The 20966-nt window shown below is 53.5% G+C and overlaps 1 protein-coding gene across 2 annotated transcripts in view; it reads left to right on the forward strand.

Annotated features, from left to right (window-relative positions):
* The window catches only part of HADHB (hydroxyacyl-CoA dehydrogenase trifunctional multienzyme complex subunit beta), a 679110-nt gene that overhangs the window by 431926 nt on the left and 226218 nt on the right, over positions 1-20966 (forward strand). For both annotated transcript variants that reach the window (XM_069605580.1, XM_069605579.1), the window contains exon 10: positions 15913-16034. In XM_069605580.1, the coding sequence (XP_069461681.1) occupies positions 15913-16034 (122 nt within the window). The remainder of the gene's footprint in view (positions 1-15912; positions 16035-20966) is intronic.

Below are 20966 nucleotides of genomic sequence, written 5' to 3' on the forward strand. Positions count from 1 at the left end.
ATCAATTACAAAGCTAAAATAGCATACAAGAAATCACGTATCAACTGTCCTGGGCTAAAAGCCATTCCCACAGCTAACAGTCTAACTGCTGTAGTAATTTGTGTTTTTCATCAGTGTAACAAAGAATCCCAACTAGGCATAAAAAATGCAAAATATACATTTTCTTTCTCCTCAGCTTCCGGCTGTGGCTGAATTCTCGACTAATGAGAGCATGGGACACTCCGCAGACCGCCTTGCTGCTGCTTTTGGGGTGTCTCGTGTTGAGCAGGATGAATACGCCATACGCTCTCACACTTTGGCTAAGAAGGCTCAGGATGAAGGACTGCTCGCTGATGTGATACCATACAAAGTGCCAGGTAGGGCTCTTTTAATCCTCATTGTAATTGGATGCTCAGTTTGCTGCTTGGAGGTACAGATATAAGTTTTAAGTGATGGATCTGTCAATACTTAAATGGGGAAAGGATTTGTACATTTAAGATGCAATAGTGAATGTATTTTATGTCCTACTGATCATCTGCATTGTTTATTGGTCGAAGTGATCACCCCATATTTTCATACTCTCCTAGCATTTGTTACTACGAATGTGGAGTGCACAATTAGCGGTTTGCTCAGATTGCAGATGCGGAGTATAGGAGTATTGGAAATATAGAGAAAGCCCTGTTGGGCTCCGATATGTAGTAACTGATGGGTATTGGAAATGTTAGATTGGGCGCTGATGGGCTAAGGTTTAGGAACTACTGAGTTGCTTACTACTCAAATGTTAAACAATTTTCTTTTTACAAACTTTCCTCCATAGCTTCCTATGGAACTCAATTATTTTTGCTGTTTTTCACCTGTCCTGATATTTGGTTTAGGGCCATTTTTATGGCACTTGTGCCACAAAATTGCCAAAACGATTTTCACAAAAGAGGGAATGCTGGTTCTGAACTGAGAATATCTGGCTGGCATAGCAACGGGCAATGCCAGGATATGAAACTGTAGATCACTAAAACCCTTTTCCAAAGGCCTCTTCTGTACTCACCCTCCCTAGCCCCAGCCTCCCTACCCCTCCCCTCCCGCCCACCCCCTCTCTCTCTACGCCTCCCCTCCCGCCCACCCCCTCTCTCTCTACGCCTCCCCTCCCGCCCACCCCCTCTCTCTCTACGCCTCCCCTCCCCGCCCACCCCCTCTCTCTCTACGCCTCCCCTCCCCGCCCACCCCCTCTCTCTACGCCTCCCCTCCCGCCCACCCCCCTCTCTCTCACGCCTCCCCCTCCGCCCACCCCCTCTCTCTCTCTACGCCTCCCCTCCCGGCCCACCCCCTCTCTCTCTACGCCTCCCCTCCCGCCCACCCCTCGCTCTACGCCTCCCCTCCCGCCCACCCCCCTCGCTCTACGCCTCCCCTCCCGCCCACCCCCTCTCTCTCTACGTCTCCCCTCCCGCCCACCCCCTCTCTCTCTACGTCTCCCCTCCCGCCCACCCCCTCTCTCTACGCCTCCCCCTCCCGCCCACCCCCTCTCTTCTACGCCTCCCCTCCCGCCCACCCCCTCTCTCTCTACGCCTCCCCTCCCGCCCACCCCCTCTCTCTCTACGCCTCCCCTCCGCCCACCCCCTCTCTCTACGCCTCCCTCCCACCCACCCCCTCTCTACCCCTCCCCTCCCACCCACCCCCTCTCTACCCCTCCCCGCCCACCCCCTTCTCTCTCTACCCCCTCCCCTCCCGCCCACCCCCTCTCTACCCCTCCCCTCCCGCCCACCCCCTCTCTCTACCCCTCCCCTCCCGCCCACCCCCTCTCTCTACCCCTCCCCTCCCCCCACCCCCTCTCTCTACCCCTCCCCTCCCGCCCACCCCCTCTCTCTACCCCTCCCCTCCCGCCCACCCCCCTCTCTCTACGCCCTCTCTCTACACGCCCCACCCCCTCTCTCTACCCCCCTCCCGCCCCACCCCCTCCCGCCCACCCCCCTCCTCCCTCCCCCCCCCCCTCCCGCCCCCCCCTCTCTCTACCCCCCTCCCGCCCACCCCCTCCTCTCTACCCCCCTCCCGCCCACCCCTCTCTCTACCCCCCTCCCGCCCACCCCCTCTCTCTACCCCCCTCCCGCCCACCCCCCTCTCTCTACCCCCCTCTCCCTACCCCCCTCCCGCCCACCCCCTCTCTCTACCCCCTCCCGCCCACCCCCTCTCTCTACCCCCTCCCGCCCACCCCCTCTCCCCCCCCCGCCCACCCCCTCTCTCTACCCCCCTCCGCCCACCCCCTCTCCTACCCCCCTCCCGCCCACCCCCTCTCTCTACCCCCCTCCCGCCCACCCCCCTCTCTCTACCCCCCTCCCGCCACCCCCCCCTCTCTCTACCCCCTCCCGCCCACCCCCTCTCTCTACCCCCTCCCGCCCACCCCTCTCTACCCCCTCCCGCCCACCCCCTCTCTCTACCCCCTCCCGCCCACCCCCTCTCTCTACCCCCTCCCGCCCTCCCCCTCTCTCTACCCCCCTCCCGCCCACCCCCTCTCTCTACCCCCCTCCCGCCCACCCCCCTCTCTCTACCCCCTCCCGCCCACCCCCTCTCTCTACCCCCTCCCGCCCACCCCCTCTCTCTACCCCCCTCCCGCCCACCCCCTCTCTCTACCCCCTCCCGCCCACCCCCCTCTCTCTACCCCCTCCCGCCCACCCCCTCTCTCTACCCCCTCCCGCCCACCCCCCTCTCTCTACCCCCTCCCGCCCACCCCCTCTCTCTACCCCCCTCCCGCCCACCCCCCTCTCTCTACCCCCCCTCCCGCCCCACCCCCCTCTCTACCCCCTCCCCGCCCACCCCCTCTCTCTACCCCCTCCCGCCCACCCCCTCTCTCTACCCCCTCCCGCCCACCCCCTCTCTCTACCCCCTCCCGCCCACCCTCCTCTCTCTACCCCCCTCCCGCCCCACCCTCCTCTCTCTACCCCCTCCCGCCCCACCCTCCTCTCTCTACCCCCTCCCGCCCACCCTCCTCTCTCTACCCCCTCCCGCCCACCCCCTCTCTCTACCCCCTCCCGCCCACCCCCTCTCGCCCACCCCCTCTCTCTACCCCCTTCCGCCACCCGCTCTCTCTACCCCCTTCCGCCCACCCCGCTCTCTCTACCCCCTTCCGCCCACCCCGCTCTCTCTACCCCTTCCGCCCACCCCGCTCTCCTACCCCCTCCCGCCCACCCTCTCTCTACCCCCTCCCGCCCACCCCCTCTCACTACCCCCTTCCGCCCACCCCCTCTCTCCACCCCCCTCCCGCCCACCCCCCTCTCTCTACCCCCTCCCGCCCACCCCCTCTCACTACCCCCTCCCGCCCACCCCTCTCACTACCCCCTCCCGCCCACCCCCTCTCTCCACCCCCTCCCGCCCACCCCCTCTCTCCACCCCGTCCCGCCCACCCCCCTCCCTCTACCCCCTCCCGCCCACCCCCCTCCCAACCACCCCCCCTCTCTACCCCCTCCCATCACCCCCCCCTCTTCCCCCCTCCCGCCCACCCCCCTCTCTACCCCCCTCCCGCCCCACCCTCCCCCTCCCGCCCACCCCCCTCTACCCCTCCCCCGCCCACCCCCTCTCTCTACCCCCTTCCGCCCACCCCGCTCTCTCTACCCCTTCCGCCCACCCCGCTCTCTCTACCCCCTTCCGCCCACCCCGCTCTCTCTACCCCCTTCCGCCCACCCCCCTCTCTCTACCCCCTCCCGCCCACCCCCTCTCACTACCCCCTCTCACTACCCCCCTCCCACCCACCCCCTCTCACTACCCCCTCCCCGCCCACCCCTCTCTCCACCCCCCCCGCCCACCCCCTCTCTCCACCCCCCCTCCCGCCCACCCCCTCTCTCCCGCCCACCCCCTCTCTCCCGCCCACCCCCTCTCTCCACCCCCTCCTGCCCACCCCCTCTCCCACCCCCCTCCCGCCCACCTCTACCCCCTCCCGCCCACCCCCTTATCTACCCCCTCCCGCCCACCCCCCTCTATCTACCCCCTCCCGCCCACCCTCCTCTACCTACCCCCTCTCTCTACCCCCTTCCGCCCACCCCCTCTCTCTACCCCCTTCCGCCCCCCCTCTCTCTAACCCCTCCCCGCCCACCCCCTCTCTCTACCCCCTCCCGCCCACCCCCTCTCTCTACCCCCTCCCGCCCACCCCCTCTCTCTACCCCCTCCCGCCCACCCCCTCTCTCTACCCCCTCCCCGCCCACCCCCTCTCTCTCTACCCCCTCCCGCCACCCCCTCTCTCTACCCCCTCCCGCCCACCCCCTCTCTCTACCCCTCCCGCCCACCCCCTCTCTCTACCCCCTCCCGCCCACCCCCTCTCTCTACCCCCTCCCCGCCCACCCCCTCTCTCTACCCCCTCCCCGCCCACCCCCTCTCTCTATCCCCCTCCCGCCCACCCCCTCTCTCTATCCCCCTCCCGCCCACCCCCTCTCTACCCCTCCCGCCCACCCCCTCTCTCTACCCCCTCCCGCCCACCCCCTCTCTCTACCCCTCCCCGCCCACCCCCTCTCTCTACCCCTCCCGCCCACCCCCTCTCTCTATCCCCCTCCCCGCCCACCCCCTCTCTCTATCCCCTCCCGCCCACCCCCTCTCTCATCTCCCCCCTCCCGCCCACCCCCTCTCTCCACCCCCTCCCGCCCACCCCCTCTCTCCACCCCCCTCCCGCCCACCCCCTCTCCCCCCCCTCCCCGCCCACCCCCTCTCTCCACCCCCCTCCCGCCCACCCCCCTCTCTCCACCCCGTCCCGCCCACCCCCCTCCCTCCACCCCCCTCTCTCTACCCCCCTCCTGCCCACCCCCCTCCCTCTCTACCCCCCTCTCTACCCCCCTCCCACCCACCCCCTCTCTACCCCCCTCCCACCCACCCCCCTCTCTACCCCCTCCCATCACCCCCCTCTCTACCCCCCCTCCCGCCCTCCCCCCTCTCTACCCCCCTCCCGCCCCCCTCTCTCTACCCCCCCGCCCGCAACCCCTCTCACTACCCCCCTTCGGCCCACCCCCCTCTCTCTACCCCCTCCCGCCCACCCCCCCTCTCTCTACCCCCTCCCGCCCACCCCCCCTCTCTCTACCCCCCTCCCCGCCCCCCCCCCTCTCTCCCCCCTCCCGCCCACCCCCTCTCTCTACCCCCTATCGCCCACCCCCTCTCTCTACCCCCTATCGCCCACCCCCCTCTCTCGACCCCCTCCCGCCCACCCCCCTCTCTCGACCCCCTCCCGCCCACCCCCCCTCTCTCGACCCCCTCCCGCCCACCCCCCTCTCTCGACCCCCTCCCCGCCCACCCCCCTCTCTCGACCCCCTCCCGCCCACCCCCCCTCTCTCGACCCCCTCCCGCCCACCCCCCTCTCTCGACCCCCTCCCGCCCACCCCCCCTCTCTCGACCCCCTCCCGCCCCACCCCCCTCTCGACCCCCTCCCGCCCACCCCCCTCTCCTCGACCCCCTCCCGCCCACCCCCCTCTCTCGACCCCCTCCCGCCCACCCCCCTCTCTCGACCCCCTCCCGCCCACCCCCCTCTCTCGACCCCCTCCCGCCCACCCCCCTCTCTCGACCCCCTCCCGCCCACCCCCCTCTCTCGACCCCCTCCCGCCCACCCCCCTCTCTCGACCCCCTCCCGCCCATCCCCCTCTCTCGACCCCCTCCCGCCCATCCCCCCTCTCTCGACCCCTCCCGCCCACCCCCCCTCTCTCTACCCCCTCCCGCCCACCCCCCCTCTCTCTACCCCCTCCCGCCCACCCCCCCTCTCTCTACCCCCCTCTCTCTACCCCCTCCCGCCCACCCCCTCGCTCTACCCCTCCCGCCCACCCCCTCTCTCTAACCCCTCCCGCCCACCCCCTCTCTCTACCCCCTCCCGCCCACCCCCTCTCTCTACCCCCTCCCGCCCACCCCCTCTCTCTCTCTACCCCCTCCCGCCCACCCCCTCTCTCTCTCTACCCCCTCCCGCCCACCCCCTCTCTCTCTCTACCCCCGCCCACCCCCTCTCCTCTCTACCCCTCCGCCCACCCCCTCTCTCTCTACCCCTCCCGCCCACCCCCTCTCTCTCTACCCCCTCCCGCCCACCCCCTCTCTCTCTACCCCCTCCCGCCCACCCCCTCTCTCTCTACCCTCCCGCCCACCCCCTCTCTCTCTACCCCCTCCCCCCACCCCCTCTCTCTCTACCCCCTCCCGCCCACCCCCCTCTCTCTACCCCTCTCTCTCTACCCCCTCCCGCCCATCCCCTCTCTCTACCCCCTCCGCCCACCCCCCTCTCTCTACCCCTCCCGCCCACCCCCTCTCTCTCTACCCCCCTCCCGCCCACCCCCTCTCTCTACCCCCCCCGCCCCACCCCCTCTCTCTCTACCCCCAACCGCCCACCCCCTCTCTCTCTACCCCCCAACCGCCCACCCCCTCTCTCTCTACCCCCCTCCCGCCCACCCCTCTCTCTCTACCCCCCTCCCGCCCACCCCCTCTCTCTCTACCCCCCTCCCGCCCACCCCCTCTCTCTCTACCCCCCTCCCGCCCACCCCCTCTCTCTCTACCCCCCTCCCGCCCACCCCCTCTCTCTCTACCCCCCTCCCGCCCACCCCCTCTCTCTCCTACCCCCCTCCCGCCCACCCCCTCTCTCTCTACCCCCCTCCCGCCCCACCCCTCTCTCTCTACCCCCTCCCGCCCACCCCCTCTCTCTCTACCCCCTCCCGCCCACCCCCCTCTCTCTCTACCCCCTCCCGCCCACCCCCTCTCTCTCTACCCCCTCCCGCCCACACCCCCTCTCTCTCTACCCCCCTCCCGCCCACCCCCTCTCTCTCTACCCCTCCCGCCCACCCCTCTCTCTCTACCCCCCTCCCGTCCACCCCCTCTCTCTCTACCCCCCTCCCGCCCACCCCCTCTCTCTCTCTACCCCCCTCCCGCCCACCCCCTCTCTCTTACCCCCCTCCCGCCCACCCCTCTCTCTCTACCCCCCTTCCCCGCCCACCCCCTCTCTCTCTACCCCCCTCCCGCCCACCCCTCTCTCTCTACCCCCCTCCCGCCCACCCCTCTCTCTCTACCCCCTCCTGCCCACCCCTCTCTCTCTACCCCCTCCCGCCCACCCCTCTCTCTCTACCCCCCTCCCGCCCACCCCTCTCTCTCTCTACCCCCCCCGCCCACCCCTCTCTCTCTCTACCCCCCTCCCGCCCACCCCTCTCTCTCTCTACCCCCTCCCGCCCACCCCTCTCTCTCTCTACCCCCTCCCGCCACCCCTCTCTCTCTACCCCCTCCCGCCCACCCCTCTCTCTCTACCCCCCTCCCGCCCACCCCTCTCTCTCTACCCCCTCCCGCCCACCCCTCTCTCTTACCCCCCTCCCGCCCACCCCTCTCTCTCTACCCCCCTCCCGCCCCACCCCTCTCTCTCTAGCCCCCTCCCGCCCACCCCTCTCTCTCTACCCCCCTCCCGCCCACCCTCTCTCTCTACCCCCCTCCGCCCACCCCTCTCTCTCTACCCCCCTCCCGCCCACCCCTCTCTCTCTACCCCCCTCCCGCCCACCCCTCTCTCTCTACCCCCCTCCCGCCCACCCCTCTCTCTCTACCCCCCTCCCGCCCACCCCTCTCTCTCCCTACCCCCCTCCCGCCCACCCCTCTCTCTCTACCCCCCTCCGCCCACCCCTCTCTCTACCCCCTCCCGCCCACCCCTCTCTCTCTACCCCCTCCCGCCCACCCCTCTCTCTACCCCCCTCCCGCCCCCTCTCTCTCTACCCCCCTCCCGCCCCCTCTCTCTACCCCCTCCCACCCCCTCTCTCTCTACCCCCTCCCACCCCCTCCCTCTCTACCCCCTCCCACCCCCTCTCTCTACCACTCTCCCGCTCTCTCTACCCCCCTCCCGCCCACCCCCCTCTCTCTCTACCCCCCTCCCCGCCCACCCCCTCTCTCTCTACCCCCCTCCCGCCCACCCCCCTCTCTCTCTACCCCCCTCCCGCCCACCCCCCTCTCTCTCTACCCCCCTCCCGCCCACCCCCCTCTCTCTCTACCCCCCTCCCGCCCACCCCCCTCTCTCTCTACCCCCCTCCCGCCCACCCCCCCTCTCTCTACCCCCCTCCCGCCCACCCCCTCTCTCTCTACCCCCCTCCCGCCCACCCCCTCTCTCTCTACCCCCCTCCCGCCCACCCCCCTCTCTCTCTACCCCCCTCCCGCCCACCCCCCTCTCTCTCTACCCCCCTCCCGCCCACCCCCCTCTCTCTCTACCCCCCTCCCGCCCACCCCCTCTCTCTTCTCACCCCCTCCTGCCCACCCCCCTCTCTCTCTACCCCCTCTCCCGCCCACCCCCCTCTCTCTCTACCCCCTCCCGCCCACCCCCTCTACCCCCTCCCGCCCACCCCCCTCTCCCTACCCCCTCCCGCCCACCCCCCTCTCCCTACCCCCTCCCGCCCACCCCCCTCTCCCCTACCCCCTCCCGCCCACCCCCTCTCTCTACCCCCTCCCGCCCACCCCCTCTCTCTACCCCCTCCCGCCCACCCCCTCTCTCTACCCCCCTCCCGCCCACCCCTCTCTCTACCCCCTCCCGCCCACCCCCTCTCCACCCCCTCCCGCCCACCCCCTCTCTCCACCCCCTCTCCACCCCCTCCCGCCCACCTCCTCTCTCCACCCCCTCTCTCCACCCCCCTCCCGCCCACCCCCTCCCTCTATCCCTCCCACCCACCCCCCTTCCGCCCACCCCCCTCTCCGCCCCCCCTCCCGGCCACCCCCTCTCTCCGCCCCCCTCCCGCCCACCCCCCCCTCTCTACCCCCTCCCGCCTAGCCCCCTCTACCCCCTCCCGCCCACCCCCCTCTCTACCCCCCTCTCTCTACCCCCCTCCCGCCCACCCCCCTCTCTCTCTACCCCCCTCCCGCCCACCCCCCTCTCTCTCTACCCCCCTTCCAGCCCACCCCCTCTCTCTCTACACCCCTGTTGTCTAAAACTGTTACTTGATGCATTGTGGCATCTTTCGTTTTTATAAAGTTTTACTTACCGTTGTTAGTATTCAAAATGTTTGGTATTGTCGTTTGTCCTGTTTTGTGGATTCCTAAAGGGTAAGGAATGATGGAGCCAAAAAGGGTCAATGTTGGTATTCTTCAATTGTGTGTGTATATTGACACAATACATAGAATCAGTACAAAACTAGCCTCCAAACGAATAGTGGGACTCTAGGCATTATTTAACAACCAGTAATGAGATTCATAACTAAGCATTGCTCTATTTGAATGCAACGCACCTAGTGCAAGTATGGTCCCTAATGTGTAGGGTTGTCTGTACCCCCAGGGAGCAATCGACATAAGGATTTGATCCAAATCACCTTAAGGGGGGAGCAAACAGACTTTTACAGTGGCCAATGGCTCCCGATACCATGAACACCTCATAAAGGCAAACGTACCTAAATTGCAAGTAAGTATTATGTATAGCTCCAACTTAGTGAACCAATATACACATAATTGAAGAATACTAACATTGACCCTTTTTGGTTCTGTCATAGCCAAGTACAGTAAACCAGATACTCAGGATTGCAAAAAAGGAACTCGATGTATAGTTCAACAAATACTTAATGATAAATGTGTATTGCATGCAGTGAATTCAATCACCAATAAAGTGTGTAATAACTTCAGTTGAATAAAGACAATTCAAAAAAATGTTAGTTGAATGAAGATAAATTCAACACAACATGCAACAGAGTATGAAATTATAAAATTTGCTGAGGCGTGAAAGCAAATAAGACTGATATTATTCATTTAGTCAAATATAAAGGTGTATGCACAAGACAAGTTGTCTCTACCTACATATTCTAGACTTTCCCAGCCTTCTGGTTTCCTCTTCCCCTGTTGTTGAAAGATCCCTATGATCAAAGTTCCTCGTCTTTGTCTTAGACTCTATTGGTCTGTCTTTGATATAGATGAGTCTTTCTCTGGTTGACACTCACTCTTGGTCACTCAGTTTTCCACTAAGTTAACAATGGTAAACCCAGTATTGGTTCTCACTTTCTTATGTATTGGTTGTCTCACTCTTGGTTGTTAGCCTTCTCACTGGGATGAATATGATGAATACAATGGTGATTCTCACTCTTGATTATTGGTCCCCTCACTGGGAAGAGTATGAGGCCCACCGCATGATTCTCTTGATTACTGCTTTTCTCACTGGGACGAGTATGATGGGTTGGTGAATTTTTATCTTAGTTAAATGTTATTGCATTCATTATATTCACTCCTCCCACTGGGACTAAGATGATTTCTGCAATCTTTATATTTGTGTTTCTGATTCTGCCACATACGATTATGCAATGTTACAAGCACGCACTCCCCAGGTCTCCTGCTCTGCCCTATACCTTCTGTGGAATAGGGCTTTCACCTCGTCGGCGTTCTCTTTCTGCAGTTCTCCATGTCTTGTCAGTACGACTCTGGCATTCACTTCTCTTTTCTTTATGCTTCGGCGTCCTTCTCCTGCGTTATCTGTGCTGAAAGGTGCTTCTATCTCTCCCCTTTTTGTCCACAAATTCTTTCTTGCTGTTCTCTCCTGGGACTTCCCTTGTGTTGACAGACGCTAATGGGTTGGCCTTTAAAGCAGTGCCACTCTGGCACTTCAGCGTTATGGCTTCTCTCCGCCAGCCTTCCCCGAGTGTCCCTGCTGGCACTACCTGGTTGGCAGACTCAGGTTAGTCTGTCCCTCCAACAGTGCAACTCGGGCACTTTTCCCAGCTGCTCTCCGGCGTGGCAAGCAGCTTGCTCTCCGGGTTCTCAGTTTCTGCGAACCAGCTGGTTTGCCACTGTCTGTTTTCTCTCGGCCGCTCTCTCTCCTCCCACTTTTATGATGCTGCTCTGAGGCTGTCCAAGTGCAGCACTGTAGTCCTTCTGTTTTTGAGTTGTAGTCATTATACCTCTGTGGGTTTTCTTCGTCTCAGCACCAGGTAGGTCAATAACCTAATAAATACATGGATTCTTCCTGTTTACTCACAAAAGGATTGACATTGTTATAGAGTTGCTGAATAGGTTGGGAAGGGAGTTCGTCATTGGAGTCCTTATCCTTACGGGGGTTAGGGGGTATCTCCCGGTGAGGACCTGCTTGTCTGTACCCCTAGGGAGGGTATTGTGTGGCGGCCTCACCTCCTATGCCTTAAAGGCACCCCCAGACGAGAGGTGACTGAATTTCTTGATTTGTCACACTACCAATGGTAAAGATCTGCAACATTCAAACAGCCAAGGGTTGTCCAATCCTAGACGGCCACTGGTAATCGTATCCGTCCAGCAACAGACTATTGGGCGCCTGAGGATCTGGACTGGGACCAGTCCAGCCCCGTTCTGTGGCTCACACACAAAGCCCCTTTGCCATGTAAGCCACATAAGGCATTTCCTGACCTGAGAAGGCTGGAAGGCTGACAAACCATATGGCCAAAGAACAAGCTCAAATCTTGTGGCACAGCCATTTTTAGGGTGCTGGCAACTTTCAGTAGCCATTTGCAGTAAATGCAAAAGTGCACGAGAAAAATCACTAGTAAAAATCACATAGCTGCCACCAGCTTGTCTTGGGCACATTGTATCCTTATAACCTTTTTTATATAATGGCTTTTTTGGTTAAATTGACAATGTATCCTAACTCCACTTAATTGTAAGGTGAGCTGTGAAATTGTAAAAATACTTAGTCTCTCAGTACTGATGGTCTTGGGGACTAATCCAGTTCCCGCCCCAAGAATGAGCAAAACATGGAAGGGAATTAAAGAAGATGATTTCACTAACCCCAATATGTCAGGACAGAGTTTAAAATCAGCAAAAACAATGGATGTCCCATAGAAATCTATGGAGGGAAAGTGGCAAAAAGAAAATCTTTCCTGACCGCATTACTCTCCTGATCCTCAGGCACTCTTTAGAGGCGCCCAACAGAGCTCTAGACACCGCTCATTAGGCCACTGTCACTCAAACGTTCTCATCAAACACTGCCTATGTTCGCACTGTTACGTCTACAATGGAATTGTACCTCTTTTATAAACCTGCTAACAATATGAGCCTTTGCCTGAAAACACTAGGTTACCATAAAAAATGTATCTCGTATTCGATGAAAAGGGTTTGGTTTACTCTGAGGGAAACCCTACTTGAACCTAAATCTCGAATGTCTATTGATGACAAGCTAACCTTTATGACGTATGACACAAACTCCTTTCATTTAAAAAGAATTAGGAAATATTTGCCACTCTTGGGGTCTTGTTTACATAGTATAACAGCACTGCTTTTTGCCTTTAACCATGCAGAAAATCTGAAGGATAAACTGGTTCATTCCAGATCTACACAAGACCTAACCACTAGTTCTAATTGGGACTTGGGACCTTGGCACGGCAACTTCCCTTGTGGCACCTGCAAGGTTTGCAAGTTTACCAAAAAATGTAAATCATTAAAAATGAGACAGTGGGTTCTCAAATTCTTGTCAAACTGTAAATTAACACATGTTGGTATATTGCATCCAGTGCTCATGTGGACTTCGATATGCGGGCCAAATGTCTAGAGCGACGCAACGAATTACTGAACACTGATCTAAAATTAAGTGTAGGAACATTTTGGCCCCTTGGTGTCCCACTTCAATGATTTTAACATATGGCAGACTATCTGTTTTGGTGGATAATTGACACTGAGACATGTCCCCAACCCTCAGCGTATGCTTCTGATAAAGCAACCACAGTGAATTCACCGACTGGATTCTCACCATCAGGCTGCAATGAAGCATTACCTCCTATTTGGTAAAGTGCACCACTAATGCAGAGACTAACTATATGATTAGATGCAGTAAATTATACACATGTGACCAATTTGCATACATTTTTTTAAAACTCAACTGACGCATGTTAAATTCTTGTTCTGTTGATTGATTTGCGCCTCGTGTTGATGGTCAGTCTTACTCTTTGTCATTTGTGCCTTGAATGTGCCAACAGAATAGTGTTGATGGGTCATGAGCACTATTTCAACGTGGCACACTACTTTGTCACACAACAGACTTCTCTGTGGACGTACATTTTCTATCACGTCTGTTGATCATATGATTGTTTACATGGTCCGCGTCGGGGTTTTACTAAGCTTGCACTTCCTTGCATGCTGCCGCTGTTTAAGTGGTTGTCGATGTTAGAAAGTGTTCACTGTTGAAGTTTTTTTTTGGGGGGGGGGGGGTTTTGGGTTTTTTTTGTTTTTTGTTGGTTGGTGGGATCGCTAAACTCTGGCGTACTTATAACACGGACGTCCCTTTGGTCCTTTGTTAGATACTACATTGTGCGGCTGTTTCTCAGTTTATCGGTGCACCTGCTTACATACTGAATCTATTGAAGTGGCGTGTATGAGTAGCACCGTCCCTGTAATTGGCTGGGGACTCAAAATGTGTGGCTTCTCATAGCAGTATGGGCTGTAGGCGAGTTCTTTTTTTTATTGATTGAGGGACTTTTGTGCAGTGGAACATCTGTAAACATATACACATTTAAAATGACTTCTGTGAACACATTTGGGGGCTGTGCTTCTATCTTTGTAGATGGCACGGGTAGTATAGCTCAGTGGCAACATGCTTGTCTTGGAATCAAGACGATGCAGAGCAACACAGGTTCGCATTCTGGGTACGTGCGTATAAACCTCTTCGGTATTAAGCGCCTTCTAAATAACCAATTATAATTATGCAGCTGACCACTTGTCGAATTCTGTTAGGTTGGCAGATTGGTTTTGAATGACTAGTGCACGCTGGACAAATCCCACAAAGACACTATTTGGTAGTTATCTGAACTTATGGGATATGTATCCATATGGGAACTCTACTCTAAGCACAATTTCTTTGTCAATTAGGTTGGATGGTGACTTTTTCACTCTGTAACAATATCAATGAGCTACATTACTGGTCGGATGCTCTCCCTGTGTAATGAAAATATTGAAGAAAGTTGAGGGCGAGTGTTGGGCCCAGGGTAGCATTCTATCAAGGTTTTTAGTGTATTTTCTTTTTTGAGCTTGAGTATCTGGTTGGTACACTTTTCTTTGATTTACATGGGGTGCTATGTAGTAGTGCTGGGTTTAAGTTGCACAGACATTAGTGGTAATAGTGACTGCGTTTGCTAGCAAATTTGAACTTTAGTGAACTTGTGGTGGAACATACATACATACATGTTTTTTTTAAATCTCACTGGTACATTGTTTGGTCCTGAAGAAGGCAGAGTTAAGTGTGAAGTCTGCCGAAACGTATAGTCTTTGAAATTAGCAGTGGGTACATATGCAAGATATTACCTGTGTTTTGATTGCACTGCAATATACGTAGACCCCTGATCGTTCAACTTGGTCCAACTGGTTGTGGTAATTTCAACATTCTCCTACTAGTTAGTGAGGCTCTACTGGGGACAGAGTATTTGTCAAATCCACTGTCTTGGGTCCAAGTAAACTGTTCAATATGATTTGTTCTTTTTCATTTTAGGGTTGTTTTTCTTTGTGAAATGTATCGTATTTTACATATTTGTAAGTCTGATATGTTTATGATTTTCTTGGATTTCTTTAAAATGAATAAATGCTTGAACATGTAACAGACGCAAAAGCGTGTTAGTGTCTTTACTTCTGCATCATTGTTATAATGTCTCCATTGTTCTTGATTTAAATGGAAATTATGGATACATTTTGGTCAGTCCAAAAAGCATGAGTGCCAAAGAAATTGTCTAGTTGCAACCAGCCCTAACGATAATGGGTTTATCGGGCACTTTTACTCCCTAGAAAATGGCAAATGCTCCCCAAAAATAAAAACGGGAAGTAAAAATACTCGCAACAAAAAAATAGGAAAATGACATGTAGAATCTTGCACCCCTGCTTTCATCCTCACAGCTCCATGGATGGGTTTGGACCAGTATTACACGTAATACCTACCACAGGAAGAAACTATTTTAAGTACCTGATTGTAAGAAGTAAATGTGTCTTTTAATGTGCATGAATAACTAGGTGCAACGAAAGAAAATTTAACAAAAACATTGTTTTTCAGTTAAAACATGTTTTTACTCGCTTATAAAATACTCTTTGGGAATTGGACTTGCATTTGTGCTCCCTAAAAAATTCTATTTACTCCCAACTTTAAAAAAGAGGCTATAAAATACTCCCACTTCAAAACCTTATCTGGAGCACTGTTTACAACCAATTTATTCCTGGATAGACTACTTTTGCAGTTTTTGGATTTCATGGTAACACTATTGCTCCTACTTGGCATCTCCTGAACTTGCCAGCTTAGTAAGGAAACTATGTTACTGCTGTTTCTTTTTCAGGAAAGAAGGACTCTTTATTTACTCTAAAATAACTGTTGTCTAAAACCGTTACTTGATGCATTGTGGCATCTTTCGTTTTTATAAAGTTTTATAAAGTTTTACTTAGTATATTTCTCTTTGCCTTTTAAATATTTATTTTTGTCATTTGTAAAGCATACCAAACCCGAGGGCATCTGGGCGCTGGATATAAAGATTCTATAATATAAAGATTCTATTGTTATACAAAAGTGTGTGGACCTTCTCTTTCTTGGCGTTAATGAAACGTGTTTACAGTTGTACCTGTGAAGCACCCACTCCCCTCCTTTGAGCTGGGCCTGCTCCGCTCTCACAACTACCACTTTGAGTGCCTGGTGAGCTTGAGGGAATCACTAGGAGTATCAGAGTCTTTTAAAGATATACCATAGGTCCCCTGACTACAGGGCCTGGCCTAGCACTAGTGACCAGAACAGAGATCTGATTTCAATTGTGTATGTAAAGTGTTGAGTTTTACTACTTTACGGTAGCAGAGTAATGTTAAGGCAAGCTAGCAAGGTAAAGTGCTTGTTTTGTGTCTCTTTGCCAGTAGGAAAACGACAATGCCACCTAGCACATATCCTGCATTAGTTTACTTTCTAATTTTAAGGGAATATATGTTTTCTTTGTTCCTCATCCATACTCTGTATTTGATTTATCATTTTATGTAGAAATTGTGTATATTTTAGTTTTTAATTCCTTACTTTCCCTTTTTTTTCAGGGAGAGAAATTGTTCTGAAAGATAATGGCATCCGCCCTTCTTCAATGGAGGCTATGGGAAAACTGAAACCTGCGTTTGTGAAACCCCATGGCACTGTCACTGCTGCAAACTCCTCTTTCCTGGTAAGGTGCCTTTGTTCCCCAGTGTTGCAATGCAATGGCCTAGTGGAATGACCAGCAATTGAATGTACAATATTTACTTTAAAAATCAACCCCTGACCTGTGATTAAACCAGAAGGAAAATGTATTCTGCAACTTAATTCCAAAATCACTTGGGAAGCTCAGCAGAGGTAGGCATGGGGTTTGGAGAGGTTTTCATCTGTCTCGTGCATTTTTCTACATCTCTGGTGAGAAGCAACTGGAAACCTATACTTTCACATTGGTGCTCGATTTCCTCTTTTATGAGTGGTCCCCTCAGAGCTGCTACCTTTGGGCATTTGTCTGTCTCTGAAACTACCATCACTACAGATTTTCAGGCTTATTTACGGTGCTTGTGGGCTCTACCGCCTCTGCTTAAGACCTTCCGTTAATATGAAATCTAATGGTGGAATATATTGGAAAACTTGCATGGGGAACATTGCACCGGTTATTGTATTGTGCAGAATAGGGTTACAAATGTAACAGCTGTACATCCACTCTTTCTACTGGCTAATCTGATGAAAAGACTGTTGTGAAAGATTTTCTTTTTACAACTTTCTCTCCATAGATTTTAGACGCACCCTTTTTGCTTGTTTTTGAACCTGTCCTGACTTTTTTGAGAGACAAGTAAAGTCTTCAGCTTTACTTCCCTTCCCTGTTTTGCTCATACTTATGGGGACTCCGACTAGTCCCCAAGACTCTTTATGAATTGTTTTTTATCAATTGCAAATATCACCTTAAAGTGAAGTGCAGTTAGGATTCTTTGTATCCTTCCATCTTTTGTATAATGGCTTTTTAGTTACTTTTACAATGTGCCTAAAACAAGCTGGTGGCAGCTGTGATCATTTTACAGTTTGTGTTTTTGCTACTAAAGGTGGCTAGCACCCTAAGATTGCCGTGCCACAATGTTTTTCGCTTGTACTTTGGCCATATTGTTCTTTGGCCTTCTTGCCTTCTGAGGTCGGGAAATTACTTATATAAAAATCCCTTTCCCTGGAAAAGCTGTGGCTCTTGTGGGCTAAGGGGCCTTGTGTGTGTGAATATGTGCCAGAGGAATGGACTGCAACATTCTAGTCCCAGTCCACATCTCTGGTGCTGAGTTCAATATAGGCTTCAGATAGTCATTTAGATACCAAATTGTTTTTAGCATTGTGCCTGTATTCCTAAATTGTAAACTTCAACCCGTCCAGATTAGAATTTTCCATTGTGCCCAATTCACTCGAAAGCTGCATAGAACGCTACATATGTTTCATTAGTTGAACTACAACTCCCAAGTGAGCAGTAGTTTGTGTAGATATAGTTTTGCCCACCAGGTGCGACAGCGCTGGCACGACACACACCGTCAAGCCGATCTGTGGCGCTCGGTAGTGCCTGTTGCCCACTGACCCTTTCCCGGTAATTTCTTCTTAATCATGCATGCTCTGGCTCTGATTAATGCTGCAAGGGTTAAAATCTCACCACAGGAAATGCATGGTGGTGCTTATGTCGTTTGGTACACGAAGAGCCGCCATAGTGCAGCGGTATCTTGATGATGTGTCTACCACATTGGCGCAAGCTAACGTAGTGAGGCTCCAAGATACGTTAGCCTCGGTAAATGGATGTATGGCAGCTCCAGTTGTGGGAGAGATGGTTAAAACCGAATCTTTAATATCGGTAGTTGCAGACACAGCTACTACCAGTCCCTTGGAGACTGATGTGAATGAAGGTGAGCAGACTATCAATATTATGACCACTGCACAGAAAAATATGATGGTGCATACTGCCCAAAATTGTGATGCTCCTAAATTGCATAGCGTTAAAGTACCAAAGTTACGAAGTACAACGCCCGTCTTGAAGAAAGTACTTTTACTTAACACCAGATCGCTTTTAAAGCATGCTTTAGATGTAGCCAGTTATATTGCCAAACATGACATGGATATCTGCGCACTGACTGAGACATGGTGTTGTTATTCCCCCCTGGTTAATTGATGTGCCAGGATAGACTAGAAGGAAAAGGGTTGGGGGTTGCTTTTATTTTCAAAACCACTCTTGACGTCTTGGAGGCTGAGATACCTGGTATTGAGGGTAGCAAATTGATACAGATATAAATTAGGACTGATGCAGAAACCACCTATAATTTTTGGCTCTGGTCTATAGACCCCCTCCCGCCCATCTCTATGCCAGAGTTTCCCACACAATTATGTAACTTATTGCTTCACACCCTTAAAACTAATACTATGGCAATGGTCTTTGGAGATTTTAATTTGACTGGGTTATAAGAACGACTGTCATGTCACGTTCCTTGAAGACTCGTTGGGTTTTGAGCACCTCCTCAAGATACCCACGCACATTAAAGTGAATATCCTAGATTGGGTGGCCACACATAATATTGAAACGACTTATGTGATGGTTTCTCCTTGCCCTTGGTCAGACCATTTTCTTTTTTTTAACTTGCATTTCACAATAGTTTGAAAAGATTTTGAAGATGAGGGAGCTGAAAAAAGTTAAAATAATCTCCAGGAATCTGAGGAAACTCACCCTAGAGGCACTGGAACCATGGTTACTGCCTTTTGTAGAGGTTAATGATCTGGTACTGTCTGATCATATTGTGTGTGCCGATCAGCAAACAGTGCATGAGGCAACCAATACTATATTTCCACTCAGAAATAAGCAGGCGGTGGAGAGAAAGGGTTCACGCCACACTTACAAAAACCTAAACCATTCACAATTAAGTGTTTCTATGTATGGAGATCCTCCCAGGATGACCATAAGGAGTCATATGAGATGGCAGCCAAAAGGTTTAAGGAAGCCATTGTAGCAGCTAACAAAACAAACTTTGATGCTAGGTTCGATAAAGCTCAATTTGAGTCTAAAGAACTCTTCAAGATTTTGAAATGAAAGGGTTAGAACATCCATGCTCGAATAAATCAAACATTATTAAAGACAATACCTGGTGTACGCCCATTCAGGAAGCAATGCTTGGAAAGCTTAATTGGATGATAACACCATATTGAGCTGACTAAGATTATTAGTGGACTGTCAGTAGGCAGCCTAGATCTGACGGCATGTATGCCCAAGATGCTAGAAAATCAGTTCAACTTTAAACTTCTATCAGAATCAGAACTCGCCTTGATTATTAAGTCTTAAACCAACTACTTAAGGGGACATCTGCCCTGCAATGGTAGTAACATCATGCACTCTGTTGCTGATAGGCATTCTTTGTAAGTTTGTTAAGGCCTCCTTCAGAGAACATTATGGTCAGGTTTCAGGCAGGGGCATGGCACAGAAACGGTTTTGCTCAACCTGAAATTTAGGCTGCTACATATTATGGACAACGGGCAAACTGCAATGCTCATGCTGCTGGATCTATCTGTGGCTTTTGATCTGGTGGACCATAACGCTGTTGGTCACCAGATTAAAAGAAGTAGCAGGCTTTTCAGATAGTTCTGCCCTCTGGATTAACTCATTTTTTAGCAATCAATAGTGCAGACTATAGTAAGGATGCGGAAGCGCAACCGGCTCGCCTGACTTATGGTGTGCCACAGGGGCCTGTTTATCACACTCCCCCTACATTTTTACTGTGCCATTCTTCAGTCCGTTGGAAGAAAATGTAGATTTTACTAATTATGCTGATGATGCGCAGTGTGTCCCACTGTGACACAATTATCAGGATGATGAACAACCATTAATGAAATATACAGACTCATCTGGACTTGGATGGCAAGAAATGGTCTGGCACTTAAAAAAGAAAAGACTGAACTGATGGCGATGGGCACAAAGTCAAAAATACTGAAGTTGGGAATAGATCAAACCTGTTTTCAAATGGCCGGATGCAATATTGAGACTAAAGAAAATTGGACCAGAACATGAATATGCAGGCCCACGTGAGCAGTCTGGTCTCTTCCACTGCATATTTTATTAAGCTGTTAGCGCTGCTTTGCCCGTACATCTCTAGAGCCAATTGTGAGACTGTAGCAAGAGCTATCATAGGGTCAAAATGGAATACTGTAGCAGTGTGCTAGTGGGTATAACCAAGTCAGATTGTGCAAGATTGGAAACCCTGCAAAATAGTGCAGCGAGTTATCACAGGTCTCAATAGGAGAGATTGTGTGTCGGATGCTAGATGCAACTTGCGCTGGCTTCCAATTGAGGAGAGAATCAAATTCTGCCTCCTTTTGATCACGCATAAATATCAGCCGTCAGATAGCACAGCGAGTAGAGCAGTCGCTTTGACATCCGGGCAGAGCCTGTCGATGCAGGTTCAAATCCCGGCAGGACCAAACTCGGCCTTTCATCCTTCCAAAGTTGATAAATGAGCACCACACACCGTGGGTAATAAGACGCAGCACTCGGATGCCTGAGAGTTTGTGGCGCTATATAAATGCTAAATTATCTGGTCAGGCCTAGTCGTTTTATATTTGAGTGACGTTTTGGTGAATGAAGCTAGTATAAGGTCTCTTAGCTCAAACAATACAAATAAGTTTAATATACCCTCTTGCAAACTAACTCTGGTAAAGAAAAGCACTTTTTTCTTTGGCTGCACCGAGGGCCTGGAATGACATCCCTCCTGACCAAAGGAAATAAGATCCACAGCAATGTTCACAAAAAAGCTGAAGAGACTGCTATTTAGGTAATGCTTCTTGGCCTCGCTGAATGCAGTATTTGTTCTTGCTTACCATCACTGTTGGACCCGTTATGTGGCTGTGTTCACTTTGATGGGCCTGATTTAGTGTGTTTAACTTTGTTTTATGTTCTGTCCGTGCCCTTACGCCTCAAGGTCATTTGAAGTGCTTTTTACATTAAAGGAAAGTCTGTTGCTTTGCAGATGTGCTGACCAGTGGCTATTAATGATTGGGCAGCCACTGGCTGTTTGAGTGGTACTGATCCTTACCATTGTTGGGTTTTGGCTTGCTCCTAACCCAAATCTTGGGTAAAAGG

The sequence above is a fragment of the Ambystoma mexicanum genome, chromosome 4p (assembly GCF_040938575.1).
Source record: "Ambystoma mexicanum isolate Mex_15411 chromosome 4p, UKY_AmexF1_1, whole genome shotgun sequence".
Classification (NCBI taxonomy): Eukaryota; Metazoa; Chordata; class Amphibia; order Caudata; family Ambystomatidae; genus Ambystoma; species Ambystoma mexicanum.